Genomic DNA, 19,953 nt, shown 5'->3' on the forward strand with positions numbered 1-19,953 from the left:
GCGGATTAAAGTGCCGTGCATGATGTCCTACCCAGGCAACGTTTCAGATGCCGGGCATTGCTAAAAAGGCGGCTGCTCTGGCTTTGGCCAAGGAGGCAATGCTCGTAATCGTAAGCAGCTGAGGCTTGCCACTATTACTATTATTACTGCGGCTGTATGACTACTCCATGCCGACTTCTAAATGCTTCTTTGTCTCGTCTTGTCCGGATATGTCGGGCTGAGTATTTGCAATACGAAGAGTTCTAGGGCAACAACAGCTTGGAGTTCGGAGAAAAGCGCTCGCGGTAGACGACTCGTGCTTAGGAAACAGCTTGAATTCGGCAGAGCAGCATACGAGGGCGCTATAATCCATGCGTCCGATCTCCCGTCTGCAGTAAGAAATAAAGAAGAAAGAGACGCACATGTATGCTCTTGTAAACGCGTAGTCTGTAACCAACACTTACTCGTACGCAATCTCGCCCTTATCAATGCGCGTCTCCGCCCGCATTTCTTATTGGGCTCCAGCCAAGAAACAAGCTTAAGACTTGAAGAATTCCAGTCGCTCTGTGGAATCATTATTGTGGACGTGTTTGTCTGGGGTAAGTGGGTCGAGGGTGCAGTACAACTCTGGAGCTGGCCTCATGGCTGTGATGATGCCAGCCGCTGAAGAAGGTTAAAATTTTTAGAGTTATTCTATAAAATGATACATCTAAAGGGGAATTTTTGATTGAATTTAATTTGATTAAGCCTTGTGCTTATTTCAAGTTCGTAAACAATAATCTCTAAGCAAGCATCGGCATAGTATGCATATAATTACAAGCCAGCAATTGATAACAAAATCACTGATGACGCCGAAAAAATGCATTAGAAGAATGGTGCATTTAATAGATATTGAGCATCAAATTTGCTTCTTTGAACATATGTGTAAGAGAAAAGCGCATGCTTACATATGTCTTCAATATGGTGCTCCATTTCCAGTCAAATTTTCAGGGTAGGCTTCCGTCAAGGCAGGATATCATTCTTTTGAACATCCTAGCATATTAATAGTACTTGAAGTCTATATACAATTCCGTATGATTCTTCAATGTGGTTAAAATGTATTTGATCAAAAGTAACCGGCTATCGGCATCTTCTCGACAAGTGAAATCAGCTATGAGAATAATAGGACGAACATCTGTCTTCATCCATGCATCAGATTTCGGGCAACATAATTATGTGCAGCTCCATTACAGTGTTTGTATGCACCTACAGAATATTAAATAAGCATATAATTGCCAATATATTCATACCACTTATGATTTAAAGATCAGCAGCTTCAACTTTGAATGACTGCATCTAAGCTCCAGCCGACACAGCCAAATCACCAAAAAGCCTACTTCAGCTTGCTTATCCCAAGACAATTTCCGATTGGAAGAATAACCGAAATCTCGGCTACCACTTCCATTTGTGTTTAGTAGCAAACATCAAGTGTTACACCTTGAGAAACCTCGGCAGCTACCCAGTTTGGATGTCTCCGATATAGTTGGATACAATGTGAAGCCGTGTATCACTGCATATGAGGTGAGAAAATCTAGCGGTAGCGTGACACAAGCGAGTCTCTAATAATCAGAGCAATCTTGTCGGACCTTTTGTAAGAATTCTTCTTGATTTCGACGCAGATTTCGCTTATGTAGGGTGCAATGACCCAGATTCTTCGCCACGATGAGGGTCAGATTTGACATTTATATGGTCTGAAACGCTGTGACATTCGCTTCGCAGTCTCAATAGGGTGTGTCTCTGATCTATTGATCACGTAGATAGAAAAATAACGCGCATGAACTGCTTTGGATAAAAATAAAAAGGGTGTGAGATGGAACATGTTGCAGCTAGGAGAACAAATAGAGCTACTCTCGGTTGATAACGAAAATATATTATGCTTAAATGCAATGATTATTTCAAAATTTGGATTCTATAACGAATATTATATCTTGTGAAAATACATTTCTCCTTGCTTAAATTTATATATAGTCAGGCTACACTTGCAATGTTTCAAGTCCTTAACATTATACTAGTCCTTTTATGAAGAATAAGTGTAGAATACGTTTAGAAATTATGATATACAGAAGAATAGCTCAAATTGCAATACATTCGTGATCTACTGCTGTAGATGTTTGTGAGTTTGCACAACAGTGATTCTGTGTCGATCCACATGGCGTGTCTATCACAGTTGGTAATGAGATTTTTTTCTTGATTGGTGGCAACACCAAAGAACTTCGCAACTTTGACTCTTTTATGATCATGATTGCTCATTATTCGCATATATATGCCTGCAAACAATGGCTGTCTAATATTAGCTACGCTTGTGGCCTGAAAGTAAAAGTTAAGCAATAAGACAGAAACCATATCTCAAAGTCATTTCATATACGTCTTATGTATTCTTAAAAGTCATAATAAAAATGTAAATAGTACTTATTTTATAAACGGACTTTTAATATTTTAATCCAGCTCTTATATATCAAGTGGATGTATTTCGAACCGTCATCCCTTCACTACTCATAAGATGATCGAGCATCACCCCTTTCACATCTCTAATATCTTCTCATACTCCTATAATAGATTCATTAATCACATGTCTCTCACCAATCTATGCAATCTGTATCTCTTAATCAAGATCTTTCTGCCATTTGATGCCACAACTGTCTGCAAACCACTCTGGTCCGTCACCCCCAAGATTGCCCGTATCATAAGGAGTTCGCATATTAAACCCGATCACACACTCGTACAGTGACATCACGCGACTAATAACACGGATACGCAAAATAAAGAGGGCACATGTGTTTGCGGCAGTGATGCTGTGACGCGTGATGGACTACTTGAAGCTGGGGCAGACCCGTCGTGCCGTTTTAACTTCACGATAGTTCCTAGGAATTAATATGCTTAATCCTTCAACGTGTTTTCCCATCTATTGATACTACTTTTTATTTTTTGAAACAAGATAACATATCGATCAAATTATCAGCTGTTATATATAGCATGATGGAATTGATTCCAAGATTTCTTCTTGCTGGGCTTGTCCTGGCATGCCTTGCCAACGCAATCAGCAATGATATTGTAGAAAGGTAATGAAAACTGTATTGGAAGACAAGAGAGTCTGAAAACATTGGCAGCAATATATGTTGCTGCAACCTTTACTTGATATGAAAAACTATCAGAATATTTCTTTCCATCAATCGTTCTAATCAAGGCTAACCGTACATATAACAACACGCAGGCCAACCATTGCTTCACTACCGCCATGGCGAGGATCAGGAGTACTATCCTACATCTCTTCTTCAGACACCTATGAGACTCCAACCTCTTCTACAGACGAATACACCCCTCTCGAGCCATATTCACTCTACGACACAGTGTATCCTGTCCCAAGCGTCTCCGATTCATCTTCCACGCCTCGTCCCCAATATTCAGCCATCGTAACCGTCAGAACCACCACATGGGTTCTCTCTCGCTCGACGACAATCACAAGTATAATCCTCGAGACGTATTACTCGACCATAACGGACATCGAAAGCTCGACCGAGGCAGGAATCGTAACCGTGACAAAGACGGACGCGACAACTTCACCACCTTCCGCTGAGTGTACAACCGCGTCTGACTATGCTTCGGTATATGGAAACGGATGCTCGTCTTCGTCTGTGTCATCGACTTCGTCGTCGTTGTCATCGAGCGTCATAATTACGATGACATGGTCGCCAGAAATCACTGCCTATCCTCCACCATCGAGCTCAGACGACGAACGCGCAAGTCCAGCTTCGACATCAACAGCTTCAGCATCAACAACCACAACAACAGCAACAGCATCCAGCGGGAATGAAACTCCACCTGTGGTTACAGGAGGAGGAGGATCTGTTCCCCAAGCAGCCGAAGTCCGCACTCTCGGTGTTGTGGCGGCGCTGCTCGCCGTGCTGCTCTGATCCATACACTATTGGTTAGTTAGCTCTATCAGAGGGGTTCACCTCGTCTTTCCTTGCATCCAATAACAAGAGACAGCTTTTGTTTCTCGGTTAGGTGGCTATGTCGTTCACGTTCATTCACCCCCCACGTCCAAGTAGAGTGTTCGTTTCTCCCTAAAAACGGCCTTGAACGCTCCGGTTATGCTATCAAGCCTGACAGATGGGTCTCGGTTCGCTTCGTCTTCGCTTCGTCTTCGCTTCGTCTCGCTTCGTCTCGCTTCGGTGCTGACGGCTTCCGATCCATCGTCCACATCGCCAGTGGAGTCCGCTCGGAAAAGAAAAAAACGAACAGTTAGGCGAAATAATTTCCCGGCGCGGGCCTTCCCCATTAGACTGATCGCGGCCCGATCGTCGAAGTATTCAAAGGTACCTTGTATGTGTTAAATCTCTTGGTTGTATGTGTGAATGTTTTTCCCTCTCTCTCCCCCTTGCGTCCCCCCTGTTTTTCCATCGGTTGTCTCGATAGGAGGCGTAATGATGTGGACTCTTGCTGGGGTGGTATGTGGATGGAGGATGGCATGCAGTAGGCAGAAGGGGACAAGGGAGAAGGGTGCTCTGATATGATACGAAAATGTGTACCGCATGGGGGTGAGACAACTGGGGATATTAGTTTGTTGGGGAGATTATAGTATCATTTAGCGGCTGCCTCTCAGTTTGATACTCTTTTAGTCAATTATTAATGTATAATTTTTCTTTCTTCTGGGTCTATACGAGCCAAGATGCAGTTCTTACTCGCGCGTGGCTGCCGATTATCTATCAAAGTTCTCTCCAAGGGCTTGTCCGCAAGCAATAATCCGTATTCTCGGTAGGCTAGCATCAATATGATATCCAATGGAACGTCTCAGGTAATATCTGATTGCATTACCCCACGCAAGACACCGGTATCTTGCCAGTGGAGTCGTTCAACGTGTTTTGAGGGGGCGTAGACATGGACATGGACCTTCCATGCCACTCGCTCTCCTTTTCATGCACACGTTTATTTTTTTACATGATCTTCCCATGAACATGGGTGGTTCGTTTTATGGTTCTAGGCAGTAATATTACTACTCACACGCACGTAAAAAGAGGCAAAATATGCGAGTCAATATCCACTTGACTTCACTTTGGGCATGAATTGCGCCACAATGCCTTCTCCCCTTCCTTGGACTTGCAGATTGCAGATGCAAGGCGAGGTGGCAATGCGTCTTGCCTTCAAAATAACGGTTCATAGTGTAATGAAACCGCGTTTCCCTGTTTTCATGTAGTATTCGTACAGCTGTTTAGCGGGAGCAAGAGATTCCGAGCCTGGAAGCTTGTTACGATATGGGTGGCAGCCCAAAGAGCTATTCCAACTTCCTAATTCTTCTTCATGCTTAGACTAGAAAACAAATTTAACATATAGTTCTCGTAAAAATGGACCACATGGACCACATGGTATTCCCGAAATTTCCGATTCTTACGGACTTATCCTTATACATATCGTGGTTTAATACTTCTCTTAAGTCTTCCTTATTTCTGAGAAGTCGATTCTTTGCTGTTATACGCCCGCTTTTGGCTCCTTCTCCCCCCTACATAGTATCCAGAATACTTTAAAGAAGGTTTAAAGACGAGATGCCGGAACTGTAGGATCATGCAGGAAAGTGATCTGCTTAGCAATTCGTGGAGCTTTGCATTCTTACGCGGACATCCAGTTGTTTGAAGTGCCACTTGTCACGTCACCGTAGGCTTCAGAGATTCCTGGTTATTTTTCTCCCACTTGATTGGCATCAAAAGCACCTATCAGGAGCGAAAGCGTGGTCTCAAAGCTCTTCGTCCTCCCTATCTCAGTAAGACTATTACTTCCTTTCATCCTGAGTCGTCAGGAGAATGCAGATTGACGAAAGAGAGCAGTTACGTTGTCGGTTCCGAGTCGGCGATACCAGAAACTAGTTTTTGTTGGGGGTTCGGGCGAGCGATGAGAGAATCATGTTATGGATATGCGTCATTGCATCTGTTTTACAGCGTAGCATTACATATATTACATAGCAGAAACCAGGGACATGCTCGCCAAGCGAGAATCATACATATATATACATAAGTCTAATGTGCTTCAGAGTCATCCGATTCGTAGGCGCTGGTATATATGCAGAGTGGCGTATATCAATATAAAACGATGAAAAGCAAAGAGAAAATCGGCTAACCCTCCTTCATGGCGCATATACAGGCTCACACTTCCTGCAAAAGGCCCGAGACAGCTATGGAGACCCCATTATGCATACCATTGCCACACATGCCGATATCTAGGTTCTCCAGATCCAGTCACTAGGGAATACTCACCGATGACTATTTCCTCCTCTCTTGACTATTGGAATAGCACAAGCTTGACCCATTTTACTGCATGCGTTGACATTTCCCCTCCCCCCTTAAGAAGGGCAGCAAAGCGGGCACTTGGGCTGAATGGCGGCCCACGATAGACAACAACGTGGCAAGCAGTCTGCTGACTCTGCCGGTCAGGTCCATCTGCCAGTCAGATACGATCTAACGCCCTATTTCGCCCAATAGAATCCAAGTCTATTTTTGTGCATTAAAAAAAGCTGATTCGCCTGGACATCCAGCAGTAAGATTAACCATGGCAAAAGCGGGAATAACCACGTCACCTGCGTATTCAAACTCTTGGGAGATAGAGGCATTGGAGCATGTGATAGTTGACAATCAGCGTATGGTCAATTAAAAAAAAACGAGTCAATCCTTCCTGCAAGTCGTTCTCTTTATGGAAGCTACATGGCGTGTCGTGCGGCCTTGAACATTGGCTGGATTGATAAAGCGCGAAATGCGGCGATAAAGAGGTTAAGGGGGTTTGCGTATTGACCAACCTTTGTTAGTTCCTCGATGGCCAGCGCAGATTCGAACCCGGAGGGGTCCCGGGTCCGGAATAGCTTCCTATTCGAACTGCTGCTGCTTAACCGCCGCAATTCCAGGCTAAAACCTCGTTGGCGGCAGTTGTGGATAGTAATTTGATGCGCGTGCTGGAGCGAAGTCAGTAGCATAGAGCACTGTGGGGGCCCTGAGCTGGCTAGCCACGAGATTTGTTTCACCGTGTGGCGCCTCGGAAGAGTAAAGCGGCAGTGAAGCTTCAGCTTGGGGGACATATTGGTCACTTGAGAAGGAGGGCGAGCATTAGGCTGAGTCATGGGGCTGGGTCAAAATTGAGTTTAGGCGCGTGGCAAGCCAAAAACATAGCGAGCGTATTTATGAAATTCAAGCTGTGAAAATAGTTGGAATGTATCATCGCCTCCCGTTCCATCGCCCCTAGTAAGGTATCATATTCATGAAATAGACATCCTCCATGCCATCCGTGGCTTATCGTTTGAAATGAGCTACTCGTTATCAGAAAGATCGCTGTCCTCAATCACAAATGCCGCGGAACCCGCAGAATATTTGGGTAGTTTGTATTCTGCTGTTGGAACCAAGGGGTAGAGCCTGTCTCGAACGCCGTTTTCCCCATAAGCCGCAAGCCAAGGCTGCCGTAAGGAGTCTGGAACTGACCAGCCCAGTTTCGAATTTCGTAGCCAAAGCCTTACCATGTGGCGGGAAGTGTCATCACTGTCTATATAGGCGTCCCGTCGATGAAGCAAGGCCCAGTTGTTGAAGAATAGGATATCTCCTGTTTTGAGGTCAAGCCGTAGCTCCTTGCGGTAGGCGGCATTTGATATTTTTTCAAGAGCCAATAGCTGTGATGCCGTTAAACTTGGCACGTTGGATGATCCGTACGATTTATGAGGCCCGAATCGATTCGGATCCATGCTAGCCATTAATTTGCCGTCATGGATCGTGAGAGCAGGCGCGAGATAATAATTGGGTTCACGACCCGAACTATAGGACAATGCTAATTCAGTGAATGCTCAAATGCTAACGGGCATAAGATTGATAGAGCCGTGTACTTACATTTGCACAGGCCATTCTGGAGTTAATAAAGTCGCTGCCGCTGATCGAGCTTCAGAGAGCAATTCATTGAAGGCTGTGCTGACTGAGCTCAGGTACGTATAGCCCCCCTTTTCTGCGCTGTGCCGTACTTGAAGAGCCAGGATATCACATCCCATATCATTGTGATAGGGCTTTTTTTAACCAAAAAAAGGTCAGTTCAAGTGTATATAGTTAGATACGGACAAGATATTATTTTTTCCCTCTTACCAGAGCATGGTTGGAATGAATTCCGTGGCGCTTTTCAACCGGAACTGTCCATGATTTTGAATTCGTGACGTGGGCTATTTTGATGTATCAGATGCTGTCTTTACCCCAACACAAGAGAGATTGGGAACTGGAAAATGTCTTACTGAGCATAGTTCCTTTCTTATCTTGTAGTCCTCTTTTATCAGCAATATAGCTGGCTATGCCCAAGTAGATGACAGTGCTATCTTCGACAGAGTATCTTAATTCATCAAGACCTCTAAGAACAAAGAACCCGCGACCTTCGTGGATAACTTTGGCACACTGGGCGAGCTGCGGCGCAAGCTTGGGCAGAGGAAAGTTGTGCTGATCAACTTCATCGCCATCAAGGCCAAGAGCTGTATTCAAAAGTTAGTAATGCCCATCTGTTGGCTTCAACGAAGCTTGTTTCAATGTATCTCTTACTTTTGAAGCCTTGAAGAGCCGCATCCACTTCTTGGAGCTCCTCTTTGCGAAGTTGCAAGGTGTATGCTTCTTTCTCTTTGAAATCATCTCCTGACCAAGTTAACGGGCCTTTGATCACAGCTGTGGGTTCTGACATTGTTTCCTTGGACCTCGTGGCGGCTGCGTCAATGATATTCATAGCTCCAGGCATGCTGACAGAGGAGACCACTTTGCTGATGGTGCTGTAGGTCATTCGAACTCAACAATAGTCGCGGTTCTAGGATATATATAGGAAAGGAAAGGATACGGCGACGGATTGCTTTGGGTTGAGATGCAAGCCACGCAACAGGTTCGAGGTTTGCCACCAGATATACAGATGCCAGCAAGCTCGGGGCTGGAACAGCGATGCTTTGACGTCTCCAAGAAAGTGGAGGCAGGTAGTGGGCCATGGCCCCGTAGTATATTTCGTCGTTGTGCGACATGACGGATGATCTGTTCGAGCACGACATGACATCGCATATCAGACTTCAAAAGGCGTATGGGAACTCGCGACGTAGACGCAGAGTGCCCAAGGGGCTGCAAGAACAAGTGGCCTGCCTTTGCTGAGTTGGTGGTGCAAATCTTGTAACAAGACCCGTCGCTGCACTGCTTGGTCAAAAGGGGTACTTGCGACTGCAAGAATGCCCTTTGGGATATGATTGCAGCAACCCAGGGGCGGAGATACACTGCGGTAGCAACTGGACCGGAGAGGGGGCCACTGGTGGTTCGTTCGAGAGAATCAGGAGTCGCTGGGTCGTCGCATTGCGTTCGAGGTGGAAAAATGAGCCTTTCAAATCGCACCAAGATCCCGCGATAGCAACCCAATTACGACACGCCTCTAGTCGAGAGGCCTGCCCAGGGTGGGTAAAGGCTTGATGGGTATTCTACAACACGCAGTGCCATAGTTCCCATACTTGGGCATGACAACGGGCCAAAAATACTCCGTAGCAGACCAAAAGACGGATGAAAGGGGAGCGAGCCGACCAGGCAATGTCAAGCTCCGGCAACTAGCTCCTGTTTATAGCAGAAGAAATCTTTCTTTCTGTCTTTTGCAAGAGAATTGCTAGGAAGCGTTGCAGAGATTAATGAGAGGGAAGAATCCATGACGAGCCTTCGGATAGAAGGGGGACTAACTTTCCGCTGGTAGCGACCAAACTCCAGGCTGCCGGCACTAATACGAAACGTGAGCTACAAAGACAGACGGCAGTAACAATGCAAAGAAGAAAAATCTGCCTTTGGGCGGGACGACTCGCTTAGCTTCAGCCCTCGCCCTCATTACACTCAGCGACTGGGCTAAAGTGAATGGGGTGGATGTGATGGGAGGGGGGACCATACTGACGGAGTCACGTCTGCGGAGCCTGACAACCACACATGGCAATTCCTTTCTCCAGCATACGGAGCGAGCCGCTGCAGTCTTGCTGGGCATCATCACTTGTACGCCGTCTTGCCTCTGCGTATCTGGCAACATCTCGAGTAAATGAGATGCATAGCACCGTCTCGTTCGGGTGAAAGCAAGCTGCCGCATTGCCAGATTCGCTCGGCCCAAGTGCAAAAGCCGGGAGTGCCTGTCCTTGTCACACACACACGCGCAAGGCGGACATCCATACAAAGCCCACAAAAAAATATATATCTCGCCCCATCACTGTGTTTCTTTTCAAGAACGGAGTATCACTCTGTATGCGCCAGTTGATGGGAAATACACACTCGTGAATTTCCCATCGTCTCAAAGGCCGCGGGGATAAAGAGCTCTTCGACGAGGTAGCGGGCTCTCTTGTCCGGAGCTTCACAAAAGGCATTTGCTGTGTCTCAAATCAAATTGAGTAAAAGAAAGTAACGAAGATCGTGCGAAACATCTTTGGCGAAGGGGAGCGGAATCTTATTATCCCCTTTTGCCTCTTCACTCGCGTCTTTTTGTTCTGAGAGATCATTCCACAGAGCAGAGACACGACTGCTACGATATACGAAAGATATAAATTGTAGCACGTGCAACAAGGCTTGTTGTTGGCAGTAAGCGTGCTTGAATTATGTACGTGATAATAGTTTGTTGCATGCTTCATTGACATGGCAACAGCGTCTTAGAAGACCCGCGCTCGACACAGCTGTACAGCCACAGGCGGGAAAAGAGCTGAAAGAAACTGAATAATGAGCATAATTTCCGACACGTCGTCTAATGCCATCTAAGATCGTTTAAAATCGTTTAAAATCGTCTAAAATCGTCCAATTTTCAGCTCATATCATCTCAACTTAGGCTGCCTTGTGCTGTACGGGGTGGAGCGTCAAGCAGTACCAAGCTATACGGATGCCATACCATACGCACTTGTACTTTGTACGTATCTTGGTTCCCCCTCCCTCCTATGTCGGGTCCAGCCACTAAGAGCTGCATAAAAGTGACAGGGACGGGGCTTCGAACCTCAACCGGTGAGACCCATTGCTGTGAACATCAGCAAGGCTTGGGTCTCGTGCTGGGGCGCCGCAGTCTGTGATTGGACCCTTGTATGTGACGAGCGAGAAGTGTGGATTCCGGAGGTCGAGCTCGCCGCCGCCATTGGAAGATTAATGGCCTGGCCAAATGTTTCCTGCATGATGGTCTCCATCAGAACAGTCTCGAGCAGCCAACCAGGGTCTGAGGTTCTGGACTTACTTCATACATACGGCGTGCTGGAGGTTGTTTCTATCACATCCGACGAGTGACAGGGCCCGGTAGCGCAGCCCGATGTGAAAAAAAGGCTGATGCATTTTGCTCCGATTTCCAGCGAAAGTTTTGTGGCTGTTCGCTATACTACTCAGGTATTATTGCTGCTGCTGCTACTGCAACCGTTAGAGGGGGTAATGGTGGAGGTGGTAATACTCAGTAGTACTGCATATATGGGCGTCTGCCTTGGTCTGAGAGGATGAAGAACTGGAGGAGCAAGAGGGGTAGCAGGATGAAGGTTGCGATAAGCGTGAGGTCGCATTTGTCTTTGCCAGCGAGACATTGACAAAGCTGAAGCCATTTTTATGTAGGTGTAATGAGGTGTTGCTACAAGCTGCAACTTGATACCTCGGGCAGAAAGAATAGGCTACATCATGATATGCTGCGTTCCCGTACCCCATCCAGGTATCCAGCTCTTGCCTCGTCGACAATGCAGGCTCAGAGGGCCGGGCCGGTATTCGTTCCGATATGCTGCCTGCAAGTTTCAAGCTTGTCAAAATCCAAACCCATCCATGTCTTGTCAAACCCATGTCCTGCCAGATCCATGTCCCAGCCAAGGCTCCAGTGCTCCAGTCCTCTGCCATGCCATGCCTCCTCCACTGGGCCCAGAATGGCCGGCCTGCCTGCAAAAGAAACGAACTGCAACCGTCCCGGCCGAGCTGCTAGTGTCGGGCCCCCTTGCGTCTGAGGCCTTTTTCAGATTGGCAACCAGCAACCAGCAGCTGCGATGGTGGGAATACTAGCGGGCGGTGATGCGGGCGCCTTCGCCAGAGCTGAGAAGAAGCAAAATCCAGAGCTGCTCAGCCGCTCCAGCTCGGCCGACAAGCGATGTTCCCCTGGCCAATACCTCGTCCTCCTAGCCAGCTACGCGGACGGCCAAGTACCACTCTGGCGCTCTCTGCTGCAGGGCGCCAGTTGACGTTCCCTGATCGAGAAGGCTACGTCCCGATAGAACGGTATGGGAGCCGTCACGGCCATCGAGCACCATCGGCGTCGTACATCCTTTCTTGTGCGAGTACTTGTACAAATACGCCCCCCTGCGATCACAGCTGCTCAATTCCCCGGTTTCCTTTCCCACCCATCTCTGGCTGCTGAGCTCCTCCTTTGGGCTGTGTCTCTCGAGCTCTGGTTGTTGCTCATCACGTCAGGCCATTTGATTTGATACGACCAGCACGTATCACCCCCGTTGTCAAGCGCAGCGCATCGTGCCGTCCCACGTTGCCCGCTCTCTCGCTTCTGCGTCCCCTCGGAAGTGCTCCTGGGGGGTCCTCTCCGGGTGGAAACTCTGCGGTCTCGCCCCGGGGCATCGTTCTCTCCCCTATCGCTTGGCAGACATCTGCTTGTCCTGGACTTTTGGCCGGTTTCAATCATCGAGCTGTGCAACACACCCTCCTGTGGCCTGGCAGCGTTGCGCCGCAGCAGCCATGGAGACAACTGTTGTGGTACGCTCTCCTAAAATCCCCGTAAGTGTGACGTCTATTCCCCTCTCTGGTACGGCTTGTGCAGGTAGCGGGTAGCATGCATTGCGCGAGTGTATGAGCCGCTTGGCTCTGACTCGCTGTGGTTTTATCGCCCTATCCGCTTCCCGTTCAAGCTACTCTATTTTGTTATATGGCGGAGATTTTTTATGTTTTTTTTATTTATATTTTATTTTTATTTTTTTGGCCTCGCACACCCCCCCAATTGTTACCCCCCGTTTACATGTATCCATCTACTCCCAGCTCTGTATATAGCGAATGAGATGGGCGGTGCGTTGTCCTGTCTTATCGCTGTTGCAGCTCGCCCAGCCCCCTCATCCTGCCGGGCCGGGGTTTGATGCTCAACCGGCCAAGACAGCCTGACGAGAGCTTGCGTTTTGACCGGTTTCCTTCATAGTCATCCCCAGCAAGCAGAACGAGTGGCCGTCGGCAAAAGCGCAGAAGAACAAGCGACGATAGTGTGGCCTCCAATAATGCGACCTCAGCTGCCTATCCCCGGATATATGGAGTACATACTTATGATGCGGAGCCTATTCTTCAGCTCTCTGGTCAAGCTCCGGCTTACATGCTCTCTTCGTCAACAAGCTCTGCTGGCGCCACCGAAACACCGCTCATGCCAGTGGCGGTCCTATCATCCCCTGGGCGTGTACCTGAACAATTGTCTCTGAATGGTGTACAAACTTACTATAATGCATATCAGCCGCAGGCGTGTGTGAGCAACACAAACGGCGGCCCTTGTCCGTCATACTGCTCTCTTGGGTCTTATTGTAGGTATTTTTATGGCGGTAGTAGTGACATGCCGATCGAAAGCCACCCCTCCGCCGAGGCGCCGAATACAAATTATTCCCAGCAGGAATATGGCGTTGGCCAGCCTAGCAGCACTGACATTGCCCGGTCTCATTCCCAGCAACCATTGATTTTGCCCGGGTCGTCATCATTTGATATCCCTGGTACATATCAGCAATGTCTGCAGCCTCTTGTGTTAACTGTAAGTTAAGATAATTCCCATGCTCCCCCCGAAGATAGTCGCCTTACACTGCCCTTCTACTGCACCTATACATTTCGAGAACAGAAAGTTGGCCACATCCAGATTCGTCATCAACTATTTCCTCATAAGTCTTCATCAATTGAACAGCCTGCTCACTCATACCATCGCTTCAGGCGTCACAAGAGAGCAACCTTTTCCATCAACTCCAAGGGACAAACCTTCCACATCCGGTGTACACCGATAACCCCAACAACATCATGGGAGGTGGGCAATATAACCCCCGTGACTCTCGTCAAATAGGTATAAATGAATACTATGATCATGCACCCCGAGCGATCTCTCCAACTTTCACCGGATTTGGAGAAATGCTACATGGAGCTATTCAAGCGCAGGATTGGCTGCCAGCGATGTATCCCATTGACGAACCTCGCCAACATGGCCGTGCGGAGGAGCCTCCTCATGATCATGATATATCAGATGACCTGGAAGAGCTTGGTAATACGGATTTTGATGTGAATGAGAATGGCAGTTCGCCGGGAGTAAACGTGGAACCAGTGCCCCAGGCTGTTAAACGGGAGAGACACAGGCTCGCTTCGGGTCCGCTATCAAGGCGAAATCTCTCCAGCCCCTCCAACGTTGCAGAGATTAAGAAAGTCAAGGCATGTGTTCGATGTCGAATGCAAAAAATGAAGGTAAGTAACATCTTCATTTGTATGTCCGAGTCAATTGGTTTGTTTATAACGGCTAATTTTTTGTGGCAGTGTGAACCCGACTCAACGGACCTCCTGGGAGATTGCGTGGGGTGCAAAACGTACTCAAAAACGTCGAAAAAGACAATCCACCGAATGCCATGTTATCGCGGCAAGATTACAGATGCCGTCTTATTCCGGAGCGGTGGGCTTCAGCTTACTAACCGTTGGAGAGGCACGGAGATGAAGGATGTAGCAGATCGGGTTAATCCCGGCAACATTCGCACGATTTCTTTCACTCTGGGCATATCCAAACACCCCATCATTGTGAATGTGACCGAATTTCGTCCCCGTGATGGCGACGTCCTTGCCCGATTCTGGACGGTCCCTGGCGGTGAGCATGGAGTGCGAAAGAGGAAGGATTTGACGCCTTTTTGTTTGGCCGATATTCATAAAACCGCAGCTTACTACAAGGAATATATCGAGAAGCACGCAGTGGAAGTTTTGAAAAGAGAGAGAGCCGGTGGAGAGATGGCTCCTCGAACCATCCTCGAGACTACGTACAAAGCAGCCATAGAATACTACGAGGACTTGATGGTAAGTAACTTCAGATCCGCTGGTAAATGATCAAATTTATTAATAGACTGGCTTAGAATAAACCTTTCCTCACATTGACAGAAGAGAAGGAAAGGGATTTCCTGAAGATGTTGTTTTATTTCTGGTTTGCCCTGCGTAAGTCCTGTGCACAATTGGGCGGAGAGAAGCAATTGAGACTGACCAAAAGGCGCCAGGCCACTCAACTGGGTCTTCGTGGATCTGCGGCGACGATTTATTGGAAATGAAGCCTGAGATGAGAGATGAATCCTACCCATTATTTGGAAAAGTTTCGGTGCCACGCATGATACTTGCTCAGTTTGACAGCATCAACACCCATCTTCTCCACAAATACGGGAAAAAGGTTCTCAGCGAACTCGAAGGCTTTATGTCACGAGGTTCGACGTCGATGTGGTATACGGTTTACCTTTGCTTGTTTATCCTTTTGCGTGAAGCAAGCTGGTTGAGTGAAGATCGCTATCGCCACGCGCGAAACAATTACGGCTCTAGTGTAAGTGAATTTATGCAACTTGCGCCATTCCAGTGCTATGTTTTTTTTATTAACATTGCATTGTTTCAGATTCGCTATTCTATTCCCGAGTTTGTAGAGCAGCTACAAGATGGTTGCAACAATCTTCTTCATCATTGGCATTACTACAACACCGACGGATGGCCAGGTGTCATATCAAATCCCGACAGGCACAGAACTAGTTTGGCTCACCTGCCTTCATATCAACACGCACTTGTTATGGACGCATACGAAGATCCTATGGTACAGAGACAACTGGGTGTATGGAAAATGTACAAAGAGAATAATGGATGTGGTAAGTTGTGGCAGCACCGTGAGGAACAAGTTCCCAGCAAAGCTTACCAGTTTCAATCTAGTGGACAATCCCACCCCAAAAGAAATCGAGGGTAGATCATATCAGGGGCGTCAGAGCCGTTACGATTGGGACCATCCCTATTATTGGATTGCACAAATGTTTGAAGACCATTGGGAGGCACATCCAACGTATCAGCAAGAGCCGGTGTCCCCATATTAGAGCATTGGGATTGGTGGAAGTGACATCATACCCAAACACATGGGTTGCATTGCATAATGAACGCAGTGATTGGCTATTTTAGGGAAAAATGACGGATTAGGTGGAATAAGGATAAAAAGGTACAGGTAATCACTCTTTCAGTTTAACGCCACTAGTGCTAGTATTAATTCACTCCTTTAATCGACGATAAAGCTCGCTGTGCGATATACTACCAGATGTCATGATGTATCATGTATCTGGCCCAGAAGCTCTTCTCAAGAGCCAGATCAGGCAGCGTTTAATATTTAATAAACATAGATTCGTTTTGTCGTCATTTTTATGTTTGCTAAATGGGGATCTGTTGCGCAAACGTAATACGGCGTTTTGCCTGTTCGTCCTAACAAATATGTAGCCTTCTAATAGATTGACATTGGCACATGTATCTGTATATGCGTTACCACATTCACAGCCATCGCTGTTCATGGTGTTGTCACACCCGCAATCCTTGCCCTTGCCTTGCCTCTGTCTGCCTTGTCGTGTCATACCTTATGCAGGTCAGCAAGGGTAAAAAGTCAAATAGAGTAGCAGTACTATGCCGGTACTTGGGCCAGATGTCTCGAATTAGGGAACGCATGTAGACGCTGGATGACGACTGCGTACTTTGTATACATGAGGAAGAGTGTTGTTTTGCATAAGTGGATTTTTAAGCTTGTCGTGTGTTTTAGGTGCTGTTGGGCTGACACGTATGGCAGCGGATAAATGCTTTGGGGAATTTCTGACTATGCGTTTGCTGGATGACCAACAACATAATACATAATACATAATACATAATACTGCCACTACTGCCACTACTGCCACTACTGCGTTAATATATTTTGCTCTTCTTTTCTTTTCTTTTCCTTTTTTTTCCCTTTCAAATAATACTCGCTAAAAGTTTCCCGGTTTCATTTTCAGGTGCTTGAAGCCAAAGCGAGATTACACCACTCCATTTTCCACTTTCCGCAGAGCGTGACCATTTCAGCTCCCGAGCACTTCCTAAAACAAGGGCTTGGCTTGAACAAGCAGTCAGTAAATACGTAATGCATGCTGGCATGTACACGTATACTCCATACATTGACAGCTCTGAGCCCCGCAATGCCAGGTCGAGCATGTCATCGGGAAGAGACAGACACGAGACGGTAATATAAAGAAACGGAGACTGATACCTATCATGATGATTCCTAATACTAGCAGCAAAACAACACTAGATACTCGATGTAGAATAGCAATATATGATATATATAATACACTACTGTAGCAAGTGTTTAGTCAACAGAGCAGACAACCCAACCCAGACCAACCCCTGGACGTGCAAACGGGGCTCTCAACTAGTATTAGCGCATAGGGCGGCAAAAGACGGGAAGGCCCAGCGGCGCGATTCAGCCCGGCTCGGAAGCTAACGCATGGGCCCCGAGTTAGTACCTACTAGTAATAAAAAATTGGCGACCAGGCCAGCGTTTTTGTTTGCTGGCACGGGGTTTTTGATGTGTTATTTTTAGCTTGATGCTAGAGCATGGAGTCGGTGATGCGGTTTGTCTCACTTCAGCCGCAAAGCGCGGCATAGTTATAGCAGTGGTTGTGGCGACGTCGGTGATAATGACAAAGGCAGCGGAAACCGTTGGTGGTAGTGAATAATGGCGACGGTGATGGAGAATAGAGATGGTAGCGATACATATGCATATTACAAGAAACCCTATCTACAACATAGACCAGAAATTGCATCTACAAGAAACATAGCTCAAACTGAAAACAATAATTCGCAGATGGTCCAAGGATATCATTGATTAGTGCTGCCCAGATAATTGCTAGACCCATAGGAAATATCCAGGCTATACCAAAGCAACACGTTCTACACAGGCAGTAATGACTGAAAATGACTGCCAACCTCTATCCCAGTTCCCAGTCTTTTCTCCTCGTCTTCACTCCCTCCCAAAGCATGTTTGGCCTGGCTTGGCCATCATGTGGATAGCACATCGGCTCATGCGATTTGAATACTCAATTGTACAGGAACTTTCTAAAATCACTCTGAAAGAATCATCCTGTAATGTCGTTCTCATCCTCAGTGTTTTCCCCTTGATGTCTTCCTTGATATGTGCACACGTGTGTCGTGAGTAACGCAGGCTGTTTGGTCGTGTATGCTCGTAATGACAAGGTATCGGTGCAGGAAGCGTTACTAACTCCCTCCCAGCAACTTCTGAACCCGTGAATTAGGTATGATGCCAGAACGATCAGTAGGATCACTATCGAGAAGAAAGGGCCTGTTCTTCATTTTGGCCTCAATTCTAGTATCGTAAGAAGTACCCGGTAAAAATATCAGACTTGCCCAGCCTTCTTCGGGCCACTCTTCATCAACAGAAATGACCTCTCCAAGGCCAGATCCGTAGCCGCGAGAGCGAAGACGTAGAGCTCGTCTTTCAATCCCATAAGCAGATTTTATCCGGGGACCCGTATACTCCATATCTTGCACAGACTTTTGAAGGGTATTTCCAGCATCCTGAAGATCCTTGAACTCTTTATCTATCTTCCACGCCTCATATTCTGTAGCTGGAGCCGTAAAGATCAAAGGGTGTGGTAAGTTTGCGAACAGCCTATTCGTGGCATAGTCCATGAATTGAGTAATGAAGAGGCCATTCCATGGCGATGTAACCGCTTGAAAGAAGGCCGTGTCCACCTAATCAAAAATGTCAGCAGAACAACTTGTGACTCGTGACATTCTCGCATCGCTTACTGGTTGGAATGGATCATGGCTTGATCCCCAGGGACTTGGCGGTGCTGGAAGCCGATCGTCCTTATTTTGTAGATATAACTGAAGGCTCGGCACCGCATGCTCCTTAAAGATTTGGCGCAACCTCCAGTAGGGGAAGATTATACGTTCGATTATGAGGATATACACCCGCCTGTGAGTTTCGGATAACACTCGGGTGCGATAGATCTTGCTCATTTCCGTCATCTTGAAATAGAATGTTTGCAATGTTTCCCAATTTGGTGAGATATGTATGGGAGAAGCAAATATTGCGGTGCCAGAAAGGGATGCGTCCAAGTGGTAAAATGCAATACTTGCGAACTGAATGGCCAGAAAACGATAAAAACAGGCATCAACAAAATGATTCGAGGATCGGCTTGGTAGATCTGTTTGATATAAGGAGCATAGGCAAAAGTATTGATGATCTCCTGGAAGAAGTTCGATGTCCGTCAACTAGGCGTACAACGAGGAGTAATCGAGAGAATGGGCGAGCGAATAAGAAGCAAAAAAGAGAAAATGCGCCAAAAGTTTCAATCTTTCGCAATTGAGCTAGATAATAATGCTAAGGAAAGATTTCTGGCAGAGGCGTATAAACCAACAGAGAATAGACTTTGTGACCAAAAGATAGCGATCTCGACCAGCCGAAGAAGCAAAACATTGCCACTTATAGTCAACTGTACTTGTCAAGCGCTCTTCTGTAGTAGCACTACGCATGTATCAGCACAAAGAACAACTAAAATGTATCACAAGACGCTTTCGCAACGGCTGCTCTCTCTAGCTTTGCGCCCTTGTGGGAACGGTTTCGCCCCGCTGGTTGATCGTGAGTAGGACCGAGAGTATCGGGCGAAGCTAGAAACAAGTCGGAGGATTTCAATGTTGCTACAAAGACGCTAATCAGAAGTAAAAAGAAACATTAGTAAACTCACAGAAAGTATAACAAAAACTTCACCAGAGCAAAGTTGATGGTGGGTCCAAGAGAGAGTAGCGGAAGAGAGAGTTGACAATATGCGAGAGAGATGGTCAAACAGAGAAGCAAAAAGCCGCACAAAAAAAAAGAGAGATGTGTAGGAAGAGAAAAAAAAGAAGAAGAACAAGAAGAAACTGTGGGAGAGAGAGATGATGAATGAGTTGA

General features: G+C 46.8%; 6 protein-coding genes across 6 annotated transcripts; 3 read left to right on the forward strand and 3 right to left on the reverse strand.

The window, feature by feature from the left end:
* On the forward strand, window positions 1-649 carry GGI43DRAFT_405556 (uncharacterized protein; the record flags this gene model as incomplete). Its single annotated transcript, XM_083206038.1, has 1 exon — window positions 1-649. Exon 1 carries the CDS (start codon window positions 182-184, stop codon window positions 644-646), a length of 465 nt encoding a protein of 154 aa, XP_083060596.1. The 5' UTR covers window positions 1-181.
* A 2,345-nt stretch (window positions 650-2,994) lies between these two features.
* GGI43DRAFT_427536 (uncharacterized protein) lies at window positions 2,995-4,018 on the forward strand (the record flags this gene model as incomplete). The annotated part of the gene is made up of 2 exons (XM_083208820.1): window positions 2,995-3,077; window positions 3,230-4,018. The coding sequence occupies 2 exons, from the start codon at window positions 2,995-2,997 to the stop codon at window positions 3,927-3,929; spliced, it is 783 nt and encodes a 260-aa protein (XP_083060597.1). The 3' UTR covers window positions 3,930-4,018.
* A 3,192-nt stretch (window positions 4,019-7,210) lies between these two features.
* On the reverse strand, window positions 7,211-9,268 carry GGI43DRAFT_50883 (uncharacterized protein). The gene is made up of 5 exons (XM_083209929.1): window positions 8,559-9,268; window positions 8,261-8,491; window positions 8,118-8,191; window positions 7,872-8,041; window positions 7,211-7,799 (listed from the first exon to the last, which is right to left on the reverse strand). Exons 1-5 carry the CDS (start codon window positions 8,788-8,790, stop codon window positions 7,304-7,306), a joined length of 1,203 nt encoding a protein of 400 aa, XP_083060598.1. The 5' UTR covers window positions 8,791-9,268; the 3' UTR covers window positions 7,211-7,303.
* A 1,458-nt stretch (window positions 9,269-10,726) lies between these two features.
* GGI43DRAFT_51341 (uncharacterized protein) lies at window positions 10,727-12,086 on the reverse strand. Its single transcript, XM_083209932.1, has 4 exons — window positions 11,425-12,086; window positions 11,218-11,355; window positions 10,987-11,152; window positions 10,727-10,783 (listed from the first exon to the last, which is right to left on the reverse strand). The coding sequence occupies exons 1-3, from the start codon at window positions 11,850-11,852 to the stop codon at window positions 11,017-11,019; spliced, it is 702 nt and encodes a 233-aa protein (XP_083060599.1). The 5' UTR covers window positions 11,853-12,086; the 3' UTR covers window positions 10,727-10,783; window positions 10,987-11,016.
* Window positions 12,087-13,311: 1,225 nt separating this feature from the next.
* On the forward strand, window positions 13,312-16,060 carry GGI43DRAFT_422993 (uncharacterized protein; the record flags this gene model as incomplete). The annotated part of the gene is made up of 7 exons (XM_083208173.1): window positions 13,312-13,734; window positions 13,908-14,426; window positions 14,496-15,020; window positions 15,077-15,155; window positions 15,215-15,528; window positions 15,598-15,841; window positions 15,903-16,060. 7 exons carry the CDS (start codon window positions 13,312-13,314, stop codon window positions 16,058-16,060), a joined length of 2,262 nt encoding a protein of 753 aa, XP_083060600.1.
* A 2,052-nt stretch (window positions 16,061-18,112) lies between these two features.
* GGI43DRAFT_383972 (uncharacterized protein) lies at window positions 18,113-19,028 on the reverse strand (the record flags this gene model as incomplete). The annotated part of the gene is made up of 3 exons (XM_083203464.1): window positions 18,113-18,162; window positions 18,257-18,749; window positions 18,807-19,028. 3 exons carry the CDS (start codon window positions 19,026-19,028, stop codon window positions 18,113-18,115), a joined length of 765 nt encoding a protein of 254 aa, XP_083060601.1.
* Window positions 19,029-19,953: the final 925 nt, after the last annotated feature.

The sequence above is a fragment of the Trichoderma evansii genome (assembly GCF_050947405.1).
Source record: "Trichoderma evansii strain SZMC 28006 chromosome Unknown GGI43scaffold_10, whole genome shotgun sequence".
In the NCBI taxonomy this organism is placed as follows: Eukaryota; Fungi; Ascomycota; class Sordariomycetes; order Hypocreales; family Hypocreaceae; genus Trichoderma; species Trichoderma evansii.

Bases quoted from the DNA above. Each gene is read 5' to 3' on its own strand.
- GGI43DRAFT_50883 (XM_083209929.1), bottom strand. From the start codon at position 8,790: ATGACCTACAGCACCATCAGCAAAGTGGTCTCCTCTGTCAGCATGCCT. The intron at 8,192-8,260 runs GTAAGACATTTT...ACATCAAAATAG, and splicing joins TAAGAAAGGAACTATGCTCA to CCCACGTCACGAATTCAAAA. The intron at 8,042-8,117 runs GTAAGAGGGAAA...GGTTAAAAAAAG, and splicing joins TTCATTCCAACCATGCTCTG to CCCTATCACAATGATATGGG.
- GGI43DRAFT_51341 (XM_083209932.1), bottom strand. From the start codon at position 11,852: ATGGCAGAGGACTGGAGCACTGGAGCCTTGGCTGGGACATGGATCTGG. The intron at 11,356-11,424 runs GTATTACCACCT...ATACCTGAGTAG, and splicing joins CATATATGCAGTACTACTGA to TATAGCGAACAGCCACAAAA. The intron at 11,153-11,217 runs GTAAGTCCAGAA...ACCATCATGCAG, and splicing joins CAGCACGCCGTATGTATGAA to GAAACATTTGGCCAGGCCAT.